Source organism: Lissotriton helveticus, chromosome 5_1, assembly GCF_964261635.1.
Source record: "Lissotriton helveticus chromosome 5_1, aLisHel1.1, whole genome shotgun sequence".
NCBI classification, from domain to species: domain Eukaryota; kingdom Metazoa; phylum Chordata; class Amphibia; order Caudata; family Salamandridae; genus Lissotriton; species Lissotriton helveticus.
Window position 1 is genome coordinate 272,054,750 of NC_136065.1, and position 19,407 is coordinate 272,074,156.

Sequence of the window (19,407 nt, forward strand, 5' to 3'; positions counted from 1 at the left end):
GTTTGCCAAATTGTGTAGTAAGTAGGGGTTCCTCTGTAGTTCTATCTGGAGGAGATCACACTCTTCCGATAGAGAGCAGAGCTGTCTAAGCTGATCCTTCCATGGAAATATCAGTCTGAATGGGTGGCCCCAACTTATCTCACGAGGCAGTAGGCGCCACGCCGCTGCGGTTATTACGCTCAGCATCTCACAGATATCCAAATTACGTTATCAGTTCGACAATATATGAGCCCTCCCATGCGCCATATCAGATTAGTTTCCTTCTACGAGGCGGTAGACGCCACGCCGTTGCAGCAATTACAACGCTAAGCTCCTCACAGGTATCTAACCTGTGCTTTCACGTTCTTATCTGCCTGACTTTATCAATATATGAATTACTACACACGCCATATCAGCAACTGAAGATTTTTAAAGCCCCAGCCTGACCAACTAACAGCCACCCCCTGACCTTATTCACCTGCACAGTGCAGTGCCTGCCGCCTGATAACACAAGATCCCTCAAACAAAGCCACCGAGCTTCCGCCAACTTTCATTTTACTCGCCGTGACTCATGCGGTCATGACTTTTTGACCCACGAAGTGATATCATTGTTTAACAGCTACCTCACAGATAAAAAGATCTGGTGCAGAGATTCTGGTTGGATCTATATCCCCATTGTTTTCTCTTTCAACATCTTAAAGCACCTATATATGCTACAAGATGGTAGCGTCCTGAGGGAGACACTTTCCATGTGTTGAAAAGCGTAGACGAAAACCATCTTCTATTCAGATCACTGGGAATACCTGTATACATAACAATTTGCATATATCGAATTTCCAATGAAAGAATTTTTTACTGTTATTTTTTAGTTGTTTCTATGTCATTGATTATCCTCATGACATCTTTTATCAATTTTATTAAACTAAATCCGTAACTTGCTAATTTTGTGCCTTATTATCTTTTACTAATTGTTTTGTTACTTGAACCCCGCCAGTACATTTGTTTTGCCTGGGTGTGTTATTTTCTCATAAATGGCCCCAAAAGTAGGCCACTTTTTTGTCTCAAAGGAATGGAGTGGAGTGGGCTAGATCCTGAAACATGTGTAGAGCCTGACCTCTGAATTGTATTGTTAGTGACTCCTGGGACTTTCACAGAATCTTTTGTCCGAGTGCAAAGTTGTGGACACAGGTCAAGATGTCCAGTGGGCAAACCCTACCCCGGCCCCAGAAACCCACTCTGTGGGTCCTGTCTAAATGGATTGGCTCTGCTGAAGTATCCCAGAGGATGTGTGCAAACAGTTCAACTACATAGGTGTCGATATTCCCTCTTGCATGCACGCACGATAGGTGGAGTGCAGGTGGTGCGGTGAAAGGCTTTAGGGGGCATCATGCATGCACTGCCTATTGTTTGGGTGCCAGGGCCGCCAATCTTGTAGCGCCCGAAAGCGCTACCAATGACGGCCCTGGCCTGCCCCCACGTTGTGCTGCTTAAAGTGCAGCAGTGACGTAGCACGCCACCACGCGCTCTCCTCGGTGGAGTCGGGACTCGGGACAGAGTGCAGGGCGATTTGGCAGAGGCGAGTCAGTTTCGAAAACGTTAAATTTCTTTTCATCAAACGAGGCTGAGTTGACTGATCCGTCATGTCTCACCCTCACAGGTCAGCCCCCGAGTCGTGACTGGCTGCATTATATGTTCACAGCTGCTGCTGTGAGACTCAGCCCAGGCCGACCACAAAACTTATCACAGTAGTGTCTTTTTGATTTCGCTGAGGTAACTAGTCACTGTCTGAATAGGGCAGCTAGTGGCAGTTATTGTTCTTTGCGCGCCGCTGCCTGTGTGCGAGTTCACCGTGCCATTCTGCAAGACTTTTCAATCCGCGAGTGTGATTCATGACTGACGTGTTCTGCTTGATTTATTAATGTAATCTAGCAGCCTGTGCCTGAAAGTAGACATCCCCTGCTCACCTCGGAGCCGCTGCAGGGTGGGCTGAGTTGATTCACTGTAATGATTAGCAGCAGAGTTGGACCCGCAGCGCCACTTGTGCCGTCTGTAATGCGGCATGTAGTTCCTTGCATCAGTAATTAAATTAGACCGAGAGGGCATCTTCCCTCTTGCTGAATGTTTTTCCGGCAACTCAGGTGCCCCCCCCCCCCAGTGCCAATGGCTGTGACCTTTCGGCGGCACAGCTTCTTCGGGCATTCTGAATACCGGAGAATAATTCTGAATGGACGCTGGCATGCCCTGTGTGCCTCTCGAGCCGGTCGCCTGGACACACTCTCATTGTCAATAATTCATCTATAATTCCAGGGAGGATGGACTAGGCGCCTTCAGGTGCAATCTGTGACAGGAATGTTTTACATTTCCTGCCGACCCAGGCCCCCAAGAGTTATTGCTGCTCCCAGTGTCAAAGTTAAATAAGGACAACACATCCGACTTTGACAAGTGCTTCTTCCCTGTCGTGGGGTGGGAGGTGGGCTTCTGCCTGGTCATGGTGGGTCCGTGAGCAGATGCTGTAAGAGTGTCTTTTAAAGGTAGGCGCCGGCACAGCTCTCAGACCAGCAGTGACATAACTGACTCTACCCCATCTATAAGCACTTTCAAACGTGTTTTTGGTGTTGCCACTTGGGTAGCATTGCAACTTCCTTTATTTCGCTGTCTTAATTATTTATGTTATTTACCAACCTCTCTGGTTTTGGGTTATGCTTAACCGAGGCATTGCCTCGTCCACATTTGATTTGGTAATCTGTAATTAGCTTAGTACGCTGCACTGAATTTTTTCCTTTGGTCTTAATAAGATTCGATATATTATATTGTGCATGTGAGTTGAAAATGAATGTCAATGTTGTAATGAATCTGTAAAGCGTTACGTGCAAATTGGCATTATATGCTGCATTATTGTGGAAGCAACGAATTAGAATGACATTGGTGCTGTACTAAATAGAACAGTTGCACTGTCAAGCAAGTCCTAACTGATCACTGTGTAGAGCAAAAAAAGCACTTTTTTGTGGATGCACATGTTCTGAAAACATGTACTCAATTGGCTCCTAACATGTGGGCAGAGCCAAACTCTAATGCTCACTCTAATTGCCTGGTGACAGCTACGTTGTCAAGCCAGACCATGTGTAAATTTGTTTAATGGTCGGACTGTCTGTGCTGCGCCCATATAAACTCACTGTTTAAAAAAGGTTTGCTTGCCTTTTCCCGGATGAAGCGCAATGTGGAGAGTTTGATTTGGCTGTGTTGCACCGTAGGGTTACTTGCACTTTTATAAACGTCCGAACTTCTGTATTATCTGAAGCCAGGTAATGGAAATTAAATGTCTTCCCAGAGTTTATACTGCTATGCAAGTTGCACTAGAACATGTTTACTATGCTGGTGTAGTTTCTGAATATTTGTATGTTTCCTCACCTTCATTGCTTGATTTTGCTCGCATGACAGTGTCACCATCACCTAAGGTGTGGATTGTGCAGATTGTGTGACCACTAATTACCACCCAGTTTCCCCGCAAAAAGTAAGTTTAGGCCCAGAGTTAGGCTTTGGGAGGGGGAAGCGTCAGGCAGACCTTTTAGTTTTACTGAACAGGTATAACCCTCCCCCAATATTAGAACCCGCAATACTCAAGAGCAGACTAGTCTCAGTGAGTTATTTCAGAAGCTGCACTGGTGTTGCACATCGTTCAGTACCATTGATTAGAGCGCATTCCAAATTGGAGTGCTTTTGTGCGAACCTGAGAATGCCACAGTGAGTTACAGACCAGTTAAAAATGTATATTGGAGCCATCATTGATCTTAATTAATTAGCCAGTATTGTAGTTTGTACAAACTTCATGTTATAATATTTTAAGTTAAAGTGAGTTATTGTTTTTGATTCTAGCTCAAAGCGGACAGAAGCAGTGAGTCAGTGCTGGCTAAATAACTAGTGAGACAAAAGGGGATGATGGACGGAGCGTTTGAGCAAATCAAACACTCACCCCCAGTCAACTGATCTGGGTTTAATCCATCACCATTCTTTAGCCCACTCAGCCACCCCATTTCAGACATGGCTATATGCAAATCAGTCTGACCCTGTGCCTCATGGGAACAGTCCAGCCCGAACTGCCAAGCCATGTCTTCCATGGACCGGAAACAAGCATCCTGGGACCGGTTTCGGATTCATAATCCTCATCAGCCAGGCTATCTTGAATCCAGTGGCCAAGTGAGCAAGGGACTCACGTCTGAGCAATCTTGTTTCCGGTCCATGGAAGACATGGCTTGGCATGAAATGTCTGAAATGGGGTGGCTGAGTGGGCTAAAGAATGGTGATGGATTAAACCCAGATCAGTTGACTGGGGGTGAGTGTTTGATTTGCTCAAACGCTCCGTCCATCATCCCCTTTTGTATCGCTTTGTTCGCCCTAAGTGTGGCAGGGTATGCTCAGACGTGAGTCCCTTGCTCACTTGGCCACTGGATTCAAGATAGCCTGGCTGATGAGGATTATGAATCCGAAACCGGTCCCAGGATGCTTGTTTCCGGTCCATGGAAGACATGGCTTGGCAGTTCGGGCTGGACTGTTCCCATGAGGCACAGGGTCAGACTGATTTGCATATGGCCATGTCTGAAATTGGGTGGCTGAGTGGGCTAAAGAATGGTGATGGATTAAACCCAGATCAGTTGACTGGGGGTGAGTGTTTGATTTGCTCAAATGCTTCGTCCATCATCCCCTTTTGTATCGCTAAATAACTAGTGAGGACAAGGCAGACAACAGGCAGAGAGTGCAGCTGCAATGGCAGACATCAGGTTGTGGTTGGCCGGAAAAACCACTGGAGCTAAAACTCCATTGAATAATGCAGGAGAGAGTTCAGCAGTTGGGAAAAGGAAGTCATTAGAAGAAATCCACCAAAAGCAAAGGGAGTATGATAAAAAAAAGACAGAGTTGTACAACGGAAATGGCTTGAAGATTTCAAGTGGGCAGTGATTGAAGAACAGGAAAGTAACGGAGCTGCTGCTGTCCTAGTTGAGCCCAGTTTTAAAAAATCTCAAGTTTTGTATTGTGGAGTTTGCAGGAAATTTCCTCATCTCGCAGATACTAAGTCTTCCCTATATGTTGGTGTGACAGAAAAATTCAAAAGGGAGACGTTAGAATGGCACCACAAGAGCAAATCACATGAAAAATGCATATTACATGAAGCTGCAATTCAAAAGCCACAGGAGACCTGCATAGCCAAATCGATCACAAAAATGCATGAAAAAAATATCCGGCACTTAAACATTTTATTTAATACAGCCTATTATAATGCAAAACAAGGTGAGGCTTTTATTAAGTTTCCAAAACTCTGCTCACTGCAGAAAAAGAACAATCCTGAGTGGAATTTCAAAAATTATATGACTGATCATGCATGCCGTAACTTTGTAATAGCAATTTCCGAGACCCTAAAAATGACAATTTGATCCCAAATAGAAAATGCTAGGTTCCTCAGTGTTCTGTCAGATGGGTCAACTGACAAAGGAATTCAGGAACAGGAACTGATTTATGTACAATTCGTTTGTGAAGGCACCCTTGTTATCCATCTGTGTGACATTGTCAGCATGAAAAACTCCACTGCGTCCGGAGTAAAAAATGCTATTATGGTTGGCCTGGAAAGCATGGGCATATCTCTGGATATTCTGAGCCAGAAATGCATTGGTCTGAATACAGATGGAGCTGCTGTGAACCTCGGTACTACATCTGGTGCTGTGAAGCATCTACTGGATGAAGTCTCCAAGCACCAAGGATGGGACAATTGCAATCACATTGCAGTTGTGCACTGTGTAGCTCACAATCTAGAGCTTGCTGTGTGTGATGTTAAAAAAAAGAGTTCATACATATCCAAATTTGAAGAGGTGCTCAAAGGATGTTTCAAACTATATTATTATTCACCTAAGCGGAGAAGGGAACTTAAAGAGATAGCTGATAATCTGGAAGAGCAGTTACAACATTTTGGTGGCTTGCAGCAAATCAGATGGGTAGCAAGTCAGCACAGGGCAGTAACAGCGCTTAAGACAAACTGGGAATCTACAGTACTTCATCTTGAGCACCTTGCTACTGGTAGTGATGAATATTCAAACAAAGCCAAAGGATTGCTTCATGACATGAAATCGGAGCAGTTTCTTTATTTCTTGCACTTCATGATAGACTTCACAGAGCTGCTTCAGCAAGTGTCTAAGGCATTTCAACAAGAAGACACTCTTATTTCTGAAGTTGCAAGAAGAATCGAGGTGCTTCAACAGAAGCGAATACTGCTGAAAACAAAGCCAGGAAAAGCACTAACACAATTTCAATTGGTTTTTAAAGATGGAAATTTCGCAGGGGTCCCGTTACTAACACAGGCAAAGCCTGCTAGAAAAGGCAGCTCTAATGAAACTAGTGTCAAGGAAGATACTATTGAGTTAATAGAGAATGCTCTTTCTTTTATGAGTGACCGCTTTCTGAAGCACATCTCAGGCAAGCCGCATTCTTTGTTTAACATTTTTGAATTTACTTTGTGGCCAGACTCTGTTGAAAAGATTAGAGTTTTTGGGGATCAAGAATTTGAGGACCTTGTTATGTACTACAAAAAGGTACTTACTGATGAAGAAATTCAGTCTGCCCCTGGAGAGTGGCTAGATTTTAAACTGTACGTCTTTCATCGGAGGACGTCGCATAAGCCTGTATCCCTCTTCACTCAGCTATTGAAAAAACGCCCAGAAGAAGTTTAACATGTCCTTCCAATTTTAGAAATCATGCTTTCCATCAGTCCAACAACAGCAATATGTGAACGGGGGTTTAGCAGCATGAACCGAATAAAAAATGAGCTCCGTACGTTCCTTAAAAGTGACACCATGTCTGCTTTAATGCGAATCCAAGTAGATGGGCCGGAGTTAGACACTTTTGATCCAAACCCAGCCGTTTTGCATTGGCTTTCAGCAAATCCAGGAACGACATATTATGGGCCGCAAACATCCTTGTCAAAACAACACTGTTGTTACTGACTCAGAAGATAGCGACTAAGTTTAATGCTACTCTCTTGTTCAAATCAGCACCATTTTCCTTAACAAGTGTGCATTTGTGTTTTACCATTCACTGTGGTGTCTGTCAATACTTCTGACAATTTGCCATGGTGGCAGCTGTTTGTCTCCTTTCGAGACACTCCCAGTACTGAGTCACAGACCTGGGTTGAATCCATCATCGTTCTTTAGCTCACTGTTCGCCACCCCAGTTCAGGACTGGCTATATGGAAATTAGTCTTGATGACCCCTATGCCTCATGGGAACAGTCCAGCCCGAACTGCCAAGCCATGGACTCCTGACACAGGCCTTGGCACTTTTTTTCATACAAATTAAGCACTGGCACAGCTACAGCAATATAAATGAAACTTTGAGGACTTGGCAGCATAAACGGATTACAAAATGAGCTACATTCATGATCTGCCTCAAAGCTGACGGAGCGCTAATGCAATACAACAGCAGCTCGAAAGTTGACACTTTCATCCAACCCCAACAGTAGTGCTTTCGCTCAAAGGAAACACTGGACAATGACAATCTTGACACAGCCTTCCCGGTCCATGAATATGCAAAACTCTCCCTATTTTGAAAGAACAAGCACTTGACTCTGGCCATAAAGTTATTTCAAGACAGATTAAAAGGGAAGGACAGAAGGCAGCGATCTGAAGAACGCAAACCTTAGCTCAGTCTGAGCATCAGCTTCCTCACTACAAGTAAGTGCCAGCCTGATATGTTGTCTACATGTTAAAGTTTATAAGGTATTTTTTGCCATGTATGTTCGCAGAAACCTTCACCACGGCACTTTGATACACACATATGGAGGTAAATGGGTGAAATTTGCCGTTTATTTGGGTGGCCAACGTTTTCCTGGGTTGTTGGCGCTGCAAATGTTTTGAAAAAAGTCCATTATGCGATCAATTGTGGGTCGAGTGCATTGCTGTTAAGTCGAGTAGAAAAGTCTACTCACTCGACCTGCAGGTCAAGTGAGATTTATTCGATTTGTCGAGCCCTGCATCATTCCGCAAGTACAACACTCAACCTAATAAAACTGATCTGTGCAGTATTCAGGCTGATGAAGGTGCATCACTCTCCATGTCTAATAAATGCCTCACTGATACTTCTAAATTAAATTCACATCTACAATATCTCACAGATCTACAAAGCCATGAATCTGCACAATATTCTTGCATCTGCCAGTTGCATGCCCAAATACAACACAAATCCCACTAATGCAGTGAGAATGAATATCTATTGTATGAGGTATTGGGACCACGGTTTGATGAGCAGCTAAACCACTTAAGCAGTCCATGCCTTACAGATGCATATCATTTCACCATGCGCCACATATGCATCACTACATAAATGCAACACTCAGACTCATCGACCACATCCACTGCCATTATACACATTTGTTCAGCATTCCCTCTCACACGCATTCCAGTTAAAGATCAAATAAGCATAGACAAGGCAAAAGCTTTGGCTAATTGTTAAGTGAACGTGTGTGGATGTCACAATTCATAAATCACTTGAATAAACGAGTGAGAATTTCAATAAATTAAAAATATATATATCAAGCATGGATGAATGAGTGACTGAACTCCTGGCCAATTAATGGGTAAATGAGCACAAATGTGGATGGTTCAATGGATAAACGCATGTCTGAATAGAAGGGTGCAGGGAGAGATGTATAAATGGGTAAGTGCCGACCAGTTTCACCAACCCTATTGCAGTAAAAGTAATTATGTTATAAAATGCAAATTAATAGCAATATGACAGGGCAACTTTTACACCATGACCTAGCATTATCACAACAATAATGCCCACAAATATTTAAAGAATTACCAGTGCAAGCAATACGCAGGAAGGGGCATCATTATACCTGTGATGTCAACAGTAATCCAAGAATTACCTCCATTATACCATGGACAGCATTGTACTCATGGTGGATACAGTATTGTATTTCATTCTGTAGTTCTACTCCATGAAAAATCAAGCTCTGGTCATTCATCCTTTACATTATTGCCATTCACCCTATAGCCTGCACAGATATGCCCTCCTACCTTCCTGGTAAATTATATCATTCAATCTGCTGTTCAATTCCTATTTGCCTTACATAGACTACTCCTAGGAACTCCTTATATTGCTTGCTTACAGTTGAATGGAGTCTTGAATCTTCCATTAATTTTTAGTGCTTCAACTTAAAGTGTTAATTCTCTAGCTCTTCAACATTTCCCGTTCAACCTAAACTAAAGAACTTCTGATAATTGTCTGTTCCACATCCATGTGCTACTTGATTGAGGCCAAGATGGTATTGTTTTCAGTCACTGCATTTATTTCAGAATGCCTTCCCACCATCTGTACGCTTCGCCATATACTCTTCAAAAAGCGACTTAAAGAAACATAACTACAGTCTTACTTTCCATTTTAACCTCACATCATGAATATTATGAGTCAATGTGCAAATTCTAGTTTATGGAATCTGTTTGGACGAAAGTGCACTCCCAACAAAATGAATGACTGCCTTCAACATATACATTTAAACACACAAGGAAGGTGGAGAAAGGGCAAAGTCAGTAAAATTTGACAAAAACACCTCACTTCTTATGTATGTTTTCATCGACGATAGCCAATAAAATCTGATTACACAACATCTGATCAGAGGTTGGCAGGATAAAATGGGTATTCAGTGAGACCTAAAGGAAGATGCGAGCAGTGATTATCACCTACCAAAAACTTCACAAAAATTAAAAAATGATACCAAGAAGGACCAAGTGTTTGGTGAGGCAATAGGGAGAGTCACTGGTATTTAATCCATGAGGCTCAGACTTCCAGTTTACGGACTAGTGTTAAGAATTGACGAACTTCACTAAAGCAGGCAAACCAATAACATTGACAATACTCACAGCTTCTTTAATGATCCTTGTAATGACAGCGTTGGGCAAGTTCAGATCTTCAGGTCTTTCAGCCATCTTTTACTCCTGAAAACAAAAGGCAGTTTCAAATCAGTCTAAGAAGCTGAGCCATATAGAAAACACAGTTTTAAGCATGTGAAAAGAAATCTGAGCTCCGCCCCCACCAGAGCAGAGACGATAGTACAGACTTCAATAAATGAATATGTGGAAAAATCTGTATAGTTCCCATAATTTGAGATCCCTACACTACACAAGTAAATCAGGCTTAGACTGCAGGAGTTTGACAGGAAAGAAGGGAAATGGGAATATCTATGGTCCATGACATGGCAGGTTTACACAAACAACTCATACAGCGCCCCCGTGGTCCATGACACAGAGAAAAATATGACTGAGAAATGGGATGGCAAGCTGGAATCCATTGCCTTTGGTACAGGGATTCCACTGTGCCAGAGGGGAAACCATGAGATAAACCTTGTTACGCAAACAGCTGTCCAGGCTCCAACCAACGCTTAACTAAAACTCTTCCAAAACCAGCTAACTACCTTCACTGGTGCTGCCTAATAATCCAGGTAAATACATATGAAATTTGCTGCAGGAAAGCGCCTGTAAGTCGCCAAAAATCAATATCAGTAGTGATGAATTCTCTCAGGACCCTTTAAAGCAGCCGCTCTTAACCTGTGGCTCACAGCGCTTACTCAATGGTCTGCGATGGTTTTGAAAATTGTATAACATTAGCATATTTATAAAGTATGCACACATAAAAAAAGGCAAAACTGAAAAGAAAATGCTCCGTAAATGAGAAGGACTTTGAAAGTGGAGGATACAAATTAAGCCGGTATACTTAGTTTGATTTGTGGGAGGAGGGCAAGTACCACAAACTGAATCTAGTATGGAAGATTTGTTGCCTCAACTGAAGCACTTGTATGCACCGACAAAAAGAACATGCATTGGAAGCAAAAAATAAATATATATATATATATATATTCTATTGCTTCATCTTAGAAAACATTTTTTTTTTAAAAAAGCTCCAGCCTTCCCATTAAATTCCAATGTTTTTATTTGTTAATTAAATAAAATATTTCATATTTTGTGTAATTGTTTGATGTATACTTGTTTCAGTACTTTTGTGTATTGTTCTGAAGTTAAAATAGTAGAAATTGCTTATGATGGGGGTCACCAGCTACTAATCGCGATTCAGTGGGGCTCCATGGAAGTAAAAACGTTAAAAATGATGTTAGAAAACATTTTGAACTTTGTCCTCCTTAAAAACATTATATTGACTAGAAGTGTTGAACATGTCTCACACATGTGGCAATGGATATTCTTATAAACAGCTTTTTTAAAAGGTAAAGACACAGGCCTTATTACTAGTTTCAGCGGTCTTGGCGTGTGCGGCAAGTCATTGCTCCACTCCAGGACCGGTGAACCTCACTGCTGCCTGCCCGATTACAAGTAATTTTGTGGTTGGGCTGCAGAGTGGCGGTGTTGTTTAAAGGCTCATTGTGAGTCATAAATATCACGGCTGCGGGACTGCCGTTCCATGTTCCTGAACGCGAAGGAATGCACCAGGTCATGCATTCCTTCCTGTGCAGGAACTGGGGGTGCAAAACTACAGGGGGCACAACATGCACCCCCTTGTGCACAGAGGCACAAGGGGGCTTTTATTGCCTCATCGCCATCCTTTTCATGGTGGTGAGACCATCAGCATATGTTGGCCTTGAACCACGGCCAGACTGCCACAGAATCCTTGTTCCGCGGCAGTAGCAGTGGTTCAGTAGTGGTCCGACCACCACACTTGAATACTGCGGGCGGTCCTGCAGTGTGGCGGTGGTCGGACCACCACCACGACTATGGCGGTCCCAAGGACCACTGAAGTCTTAATAAGGCCCTTAGTATGATCATATCTGTCCCACTATGACCTGGAATTAAAGCATTAAAATGTCAATGCTGTTCCCAATCGCAGACCATCCTAGCTGGACCTGAAGACCCAGAGATCTACTGGGTTTATGTCTAGCCAGCAATAACAAAGATTGCGTTCAATTAAGATTTATCATGGATACATTTTATAGAACAAACCAGATGCTACAACATTATAGTACTGGCCTGCCTACTTCAACTGCATATTCAGTTGGAGATCCTATTCCAATCATTACACTGTCTGTATAGTTTACAACCCTGCATCCTTACAATAGATGTAGAAGTTTATTTCTAGATACAGGGTGCACAAGAAAAATTAATAAATAAATGGGACACAGCGGAGGGGACCTGGAAAGCCAACGGAGGTTCTGGACTGTAAAGAGACATGGGTTTGGAAAGGAAATGCCTGTATTAATTCAAGCCTAGTTAAATAAGAGGCACAAATGACCCCTGGAATGAACAAGATGCACGTATGTTGTGACCATAATTGTTATAAAGTCAGTCATAATAAAACAATGGTTTAAATAAATGCAAGCAAGAATAAAAGTAAATCCACCTTTTCCTTTAAGAATAAATAAATAAGCATAGTCTCACAATTATCTACGCAAGGAAGTTCTCCAGGCTTGTAGTACATTCAACTTTAGCAAGAAAATGGCAACGACTCAAACTATATATACACCGTCATCTCTATGCTGTTTTATAATCTGTACAATGCTGTGCAACTTTCATGGTTCAGTCTCTCACAACTCAATGTAATAGATTATATGCATTAATTTATGTACATAGAATGTGCCCTTTTAGAACTGTATATTCCCTTAATCTCCAGTCTGTTTTATATGACCTACAATGCTCCGAGACACACTTTATGTTAAAAAAACAAATACATGAAAAAACGATTGAAGCAGTTTGATATGATCGGAGAATGGAACATCCTAGCTACCCACGCCTGATGGTACATGGATAGAAAAGAACCACAGACAAGTTAGTAAAGAGAAGTTTCCAGCAAAGCAATGTGCTGAGTAATTAAAAGGGAAACATTTTAGAAGCTTTAGAGATGAAAGGAAAAGAACCACCTGCGCGAGATCACTGGATCTGTTTCGGTTGATGTGTGGGAAAGTGTGACAAAGAAGAGACGGATTACCATTATGGGCTGAAACTGAAAAAACAAAATCAACTTTCCTCTAGCTTCATGCAAGCTGGAGTCCTGCATCCTGTTGCTAAACTTACTCTTGACTGAAACGTCAGTGTCTGCAAACAATGCACTAGAAACATTGAATTTTCAAGGGAGTAAAGCATGGCTTTATAATGCATTCACTTGAGACTGAAATTTAATGGGGTTGAAAAGTGTTTTGACTGATTGTTAAATAAAGGGAGAGTACAGGCCTTTAAGAAGGTCCGACTCAAGGGTACACTTTGTTTTCCTCTATATACAGTAACTTCTTCCACTGGGGCGGGTTACAGGATTTGGCTCCAACCTGTACACAAGTGAATTCACATTCTGGAGTAGTGTGCATATGTACCACTGAGACATAAATCATTATCATCCTTAAAACTTTTACTGGCCCTCCACAGGTCTGGACATTTATTATGCCCTCATCCACTCGCAAACTCAAGAAGATGTTCTGAAGGTCGAACTTACTTTACTGGAACCAAGTGGTGAGAAAAGTACCCTAAAAAGAACTAAACATTTATTTTGGCTTTCCTAAAAGAGCTGCTGCCCAAAATTAGTAAATAGCCTATGAATTAAAAATAAACAAGCATTGGAAAAGCCAATGGGGATGGCTTATGTGAGATTTTTTAATGTTGTACAGCAGTGCGGCTGCTGTGCAGCATGGCTGAAAGTAAAATAAATTATACATTTTAAATGTTATGACGCAGTCAACACTGGCCGTGCCATAGTGATTATTTATTTAATCTTTTTACTTTCAACAATGTTGCACAGCATTCGGGCTGCTGTACAACATGGCTAAAAGACACACTGAAAGCCAACGAGCTCTCGCGTATGTAAAAGCTTTTTGACATTGCCAATGTTTTTTTTTTCTGTGGTGGAACAGGGCAGGTTGGAGGGGGGTGGTGGTCGATGTCCCTGGACAAGCAACAAGAACGGTGAAAGCAACGATGGCAAGCAATGATGCAAGAGGAGTGGGCATAGACCAAGCAAAAATAACAGGCAAGCAAGAGGAGGGAGAGGAAGCAACAATGACGTACCACGCAACGAGTTGACAGAAGGATAGTCAAAACAAGTAAACAATGGGCAAACAACGATGTGGGGGGACAATGATGGAGCAAGCAACAATACAGGTATGGAGGACAGGGAACAAGCAGCAATGGCAAGAGGTAAAAAAAAGTGCCTTAATCCTGTGGTGTAGAAACTCAAATAAATAAGCATTGGTATAGCCAATAGGTCTCACGTTGGGGACCTTATACGTGATAAGCCATGCAGCACGTTATCTTGGGTGCTACGATCAAGGGATTGAAGAGCTATACCATTACTACACATTGGGACATGCAGTCTTATTCAGGAATACATGCTTGCCACAGGAAACATTTATGGACACAAAAAAACACAAAAAGGCAGTGGTATTTGTACTAGATGTATTTTTCAATGTATGGTTTTATTTATGTCGTTCTTATAGTGCCACAATGAGTGCAAAAAAAAATGCTGCTATGCTGTGCCTTACAGATATGAACCAGGAACAAGTCCAGAATCGGAAAAAAATAAAAAGGTCACAATTAATTTAAGAAAGATTGAAGTGTCCTGATTTTTGCAGTGCGTCAAATTCTCTGTGAGCTTGGTTTGCTCTAGACTTATTTTACCTGACTGTGGATAGACTAACATGACTATGAAGTTGTGAATAAACCGTAAATAGGTCAGTAAAAGTAAATCTACACAGCGTTCCGAGCATCTGCACCTCTATGGCCTCTCTACGCCTCTCTAAGCCTAGCATTGCACAATGTTCATCTCTCTTTCAGAGGCTAGTAGGGCTGGTTCAAATTCATGCACATGTCAGACTAATATTGGATTTGTAGCCACCCATCAGGATCATTTCCAAAAGGTGAGTTGGCCAGAGACAGAATTAGTCATGGGCTAACCACCCATCTGAAATGGCCAAAGACTGACACTGCCCCAGCACTTCTGCATCGCATGCTTAACATCAAGTAAATAAAATGTTTATTGTTCATATAAATCATGTTATTTAACTTCTACTACAAGGAAACAAGGTTGTATGGACATCTTATGGTTTTAGCAACCAACTTATTTTGTAGGTTATTCAAGCCCTGCTTTCTTTCTTCTAGTCAAATCCTCCATATGAGTCTCTGAAAAGATGGAGTTTTCTTCTTAAGATTTTTCATATAGTGCAGCAGCAACTACTAGACATTCAAGAGTTTTATAATGATTCATCATGAAGAGAGTAAACAAGTCACAGTTGACAAAAGAGATTACTGGACCCTTGCTTGTCAATATCTGTAGATCTGCAAAAGAGAGCCGTACCTGCCATGCACCATTACAGAGTGATTTGCTATATGAAAATGTGACACCACCGTGTTGGAATGGGATGCACTGCTGCAGAGCTAATGCGATTGCTGTCCTCCCTCTCAATGTAAAATGTAATGAAGGGAAGAGTGGACTGAGAATATGGCCATCTGCCCACTATCGAAGTGCTAAGCTCCATCGGGCTGTTGTTCTTTCAATACGCCATCTCAATAGAAAAACTGTGCTAAACAAATCTCTGCATGTGGTCAGCGAGGGCAACATCAGCATTTCGTTCTTTAAAGAGCATACTTGACAGTCCTCTGGCTTTATTCACCCCTCATTTCAGATGACGGTTAACACAATGTTGAAGAGAAGTGATCTGACTCCAAACCTCATCAACCAGCCATCGTAGTGAATTAACCACTTGGCTGCTAAGGGGTTTTCCCCTCCCGTGCTGCAGATTTATGAATCCCATTATACATGACGAGTTGACCTTGTCATGAGCACAGATCCAGTGTGCCTCATGACGAATTCACCTTGTCATTAGCATGCAAGTGGTTAAGGGCCAATTCTAATTATTTATGTTGGGGATTCAGGGTTTAGAATACTCCAACTCTGACATGACAAGGTCTTGTTTGTTATAATGTTTGTAACTTTTGGAGAAGTGAATAAGTCCCGTCGAGAAGTCCTTACAGTGAGTGGCAGGTCATAAAAGATAGGTTGCATTAACAGATTCAGTGCATAACCATATAATCTGAATAAAGTGTGAACATTGAGGGGAGGGTTAGAAGAGGGGGTTTCTTTATAAATAATAAGAGCTCATAGTACTATCTCTATACTACATGCAACAAATTAATCCAATGATGCAATTTATTACAGCCTTAGACCCGGATTCTCCTTCACGAACAACTACCTTCCAACTGCTCCCTCTTAGAACACTACATACAACAAGCATTTACAATGCAATGGTTTCCCCTTTGGAAAAGTTAGAGCTATTGGCATTGTAAATGCCAAAATTTGTATTTATGTGTTGGTTTGGTTTTGAAAACTGATAAATGGCATTGTCATTTACATTGCCATTAGCTTAATCTCTCGCAAATGTGAGACCTATTGTACCCTACGGACGAGCTCAGCAGACAGCAATTACTACCACACACACACACACACACACCCAGAGCCAGCCACACACACCCAGAGCCAGCCACACACACACACCCAGAGCCAGCCACACACACACACACACACACACCCAGAGCCACACACACCCAGAGCCACACACACACACACACACCCAGAGCCACCCCCACCCCGAGCCACACACACCCCCACCCAGAGCCACACACACCCAGAGCCCCACACACACACCCACCCAGAGCCACACACACACCCACCCAGAGCCACACACCCACCCACCCAGAGCCACACACCCACCCACCCAGAGCCACACACCCACCCACCCAGAGCCCCACACACACACCCACCCAGAGCCACACACACACCCACCCAGAGCCACACACACACCCACCCAGAGCCACACACACCCACCCAGAGCCACACACACACTCAGCAGAGCAAGTACAGTGAGGGGGCAGGGAAGCAAGCACAGCGAGGGGGCAGGGAACTAAAAGTAAAATACTAAAAATAAAATATTCCATGTCGCAATTAAAGTTACCTTCACCCAGTCACTGGTTAATGACTGTAAAAACATCATCATCACCTATATACCGAAGGGAGGAGTAAAGAACCTAAGGATTGCACAAACAATTTTGCTGCACCTCTTCAGTGGGTGATTAGGAATGCAGAAATGGGAAAGAGACCTTCAAGCATTGGTACCAAAAATCTTGCTAAATTAGAGGCTTTGTACTATCTCAAATCATAAAGACCTGCATGCTCGGGGCTAAAGTTACTTGTTCATTAAGACATACCTTATCTTTTCTGAAACCATACTTTACAAACCTTTTGTGGTAGTGCATTTCTGACATGGGTTGCCCATTAAGGAAGCACAAGGCTTTTAAGAGGATGTCTTGCCCAGCTGTGCAAGTCACCGATGTCTTCGGAGACACTAAGCTTGTCAAAGATGTAACTGGTGGCAGGCAAGTTTCTTACAGTGAAGTGGATCCACTTGAATAAGCACTGTGCTTCACAAGTAAACCAGTACAACAACCATAGGATGGGGTGAGCAGATCAATGCATGCACAACTTCACCCGGGATTCAACCTGTTGTATGCTTCAAGAGTGGCTGTGTCCACCTATGTGCTGGGCTTTGAAGTCATTGATATCAGCCAACATCAAAGTGGGCTCTAAATTGCAGATGTGCATATTAGAGATGCAATTTTTCAGGAAAAGTAGACACCTCCATGCAGTCTGCTATCCATTAGAAATCCTGCAGTTTGGTGTTTGGAACTAAAGTTGAAGAAATCTAATTGGCAGCCATCATTAGTAGCCACTGCTGGACTGCAATTTAAGACTATGGTTGTAATTTTTTGTTATTTATTTGTTATGTTTATCAACAATGTCCTGGTGTATTGCAATAAGGCCACATATGCGGATCTGCACCAGAGCCCCAAGACATTTGCTTTCTTCCTTGAAACAATTAGCATCCCCAAAGGCACTCTATACGATGCCAGCATGAATCAGATAGAAGTAAAAAACTGGACCCTGTTACATAAACTGAGCTGTGAGGAGCAATGTATTAAGTTCATAAGACACAGGGGTGTGCCCTATGCATTTGCTGCAATCACTTTATAAACATAGACCGCAACTTTATATATCCCAGGCACCAGCTCTGTGATAGTAGCTCAGTGCATCTGTATGCCGTAACACAACTGCACCCAGTGCAATGCTCTATTGCTACATGGAGATCACGTTCTCTTTGTATAGCCTTTGAATAGGGTTTTTACAAATACCAGGTGTCACCTGTGAGACAGCTTCAAGGCGCGTTCATATGCAGTAACACGACAAAGCACCAGTGCCGCACTGACTTTGCACAGGATCATAACTTGGAACCGATGAGGCAGTAATCATTATTTAAAATTAGATCTGTTCTTAATCATTTTAAAAATAAACTTGTACGCCCTGAACCTTTCGGGGTGTCTCAGAAGGACAGTCTGGACTCAGGCAAGAATCAGCGGACGCGTTTCACATGTGCCCATCCACCAACCTCATCATCTCATTTGTTGAGAATGTGCTGCACGTGCCACTTCCGGTGCAAAATGGGGACAAGGGGTTGGCCATGGTAGCACACGTTGCAGCCAAGCAAAGACGCAGCGAGCGGAAAAGCCTGTCCCAAATCGACGGTGAGTCAGTGTTTAATTCGTATTTACTGCACCCCGGGTGCAGCTGTGCCACACCCCATCCTCTGGTGGTACACTACCCTCTCCCTGGGTGCGACCGCAACAAGACGGCACAGGCTAACAGTGGGCGCGGTGCAGCTTTTTGGGAAATTGGACACGGGAGTGAGCAAAGCGCTGCGAAGAAAGCAAAGCTTCTGTGTATGATTTACCACGGCTCTCTGAATTCATACCATTGCTAATGCTGTGGAGTCTAGAAGCAATTAGGGCTGTTTTTGAACCAAGTTTTGAAGCAGGACCACAATTTTGAGGTTCAAATGTGAAACTCGGAAAAATAATAAAGAGCAAGAACTAACTAGGCCAGTAGTTCGGCTTTTTGCGACAGTGTTCACGCCCACAGAGGCACAAAACACAATGAAGGGCGGGCTCATGTGCACACAAGCGAATCGCCTATATGCCTACAGCCGTTTAATCGACCTTCAGCAGACGTACACGCATGCACCCATGTACACAGACCAAGAAACATGCAGAACTTCATGCACATGGCCCCACAGTGGTACATAACCATAGGAGAGTAGATAATAAAACATATCAAAACACCACACACCAGCCGGAGGCCCAGGTTGATGTTTTTAATAACGGAGCACAGGAAAATGTGCACATTGGAGCCCAGGAGTACGCGCAGCGGGGGGAATTTGTTGATAAACATGCGTGGTGCACAAGGCAATTTACTCACAGAGAGAGAGCATAGGGAGATGTGTACCGGGAGGGTACTGGAAGACGAGACACGTGGAAGCACAGTGTAATGTACCTAGACTTTTTCTTATCTCCCCATC

The 19,407-nt window shown here is 42.9% G+C and overlaps 1 protein-coding gene across 1 annotated transcript in view; it reads right to left on the reverse strand.

Annotated features, from left to right (window-relative positions):
• POLE3 (DNA polymerase epsilon 3, accessory subunit) overlaps positions 1 to 19,407 on the reverse strand; it is a 68,595-nt gene that overhangs the window by 31,741 nt on the left and 17,447 nt on the right. The window contains exon 2 of the mRNA XM_078642193.1: positions 9,881 to 9,955. Coding sequence (XP_078498319.1) covers positions 9,881 to 9,946 — 66 coding nt within the window. The 5' untranslated portion in view covers positions 9,947 to 9,955. The remainder of the gene's footprint in view (positions 1 to 9,880; positions 9,956 to 19,407) is intronic.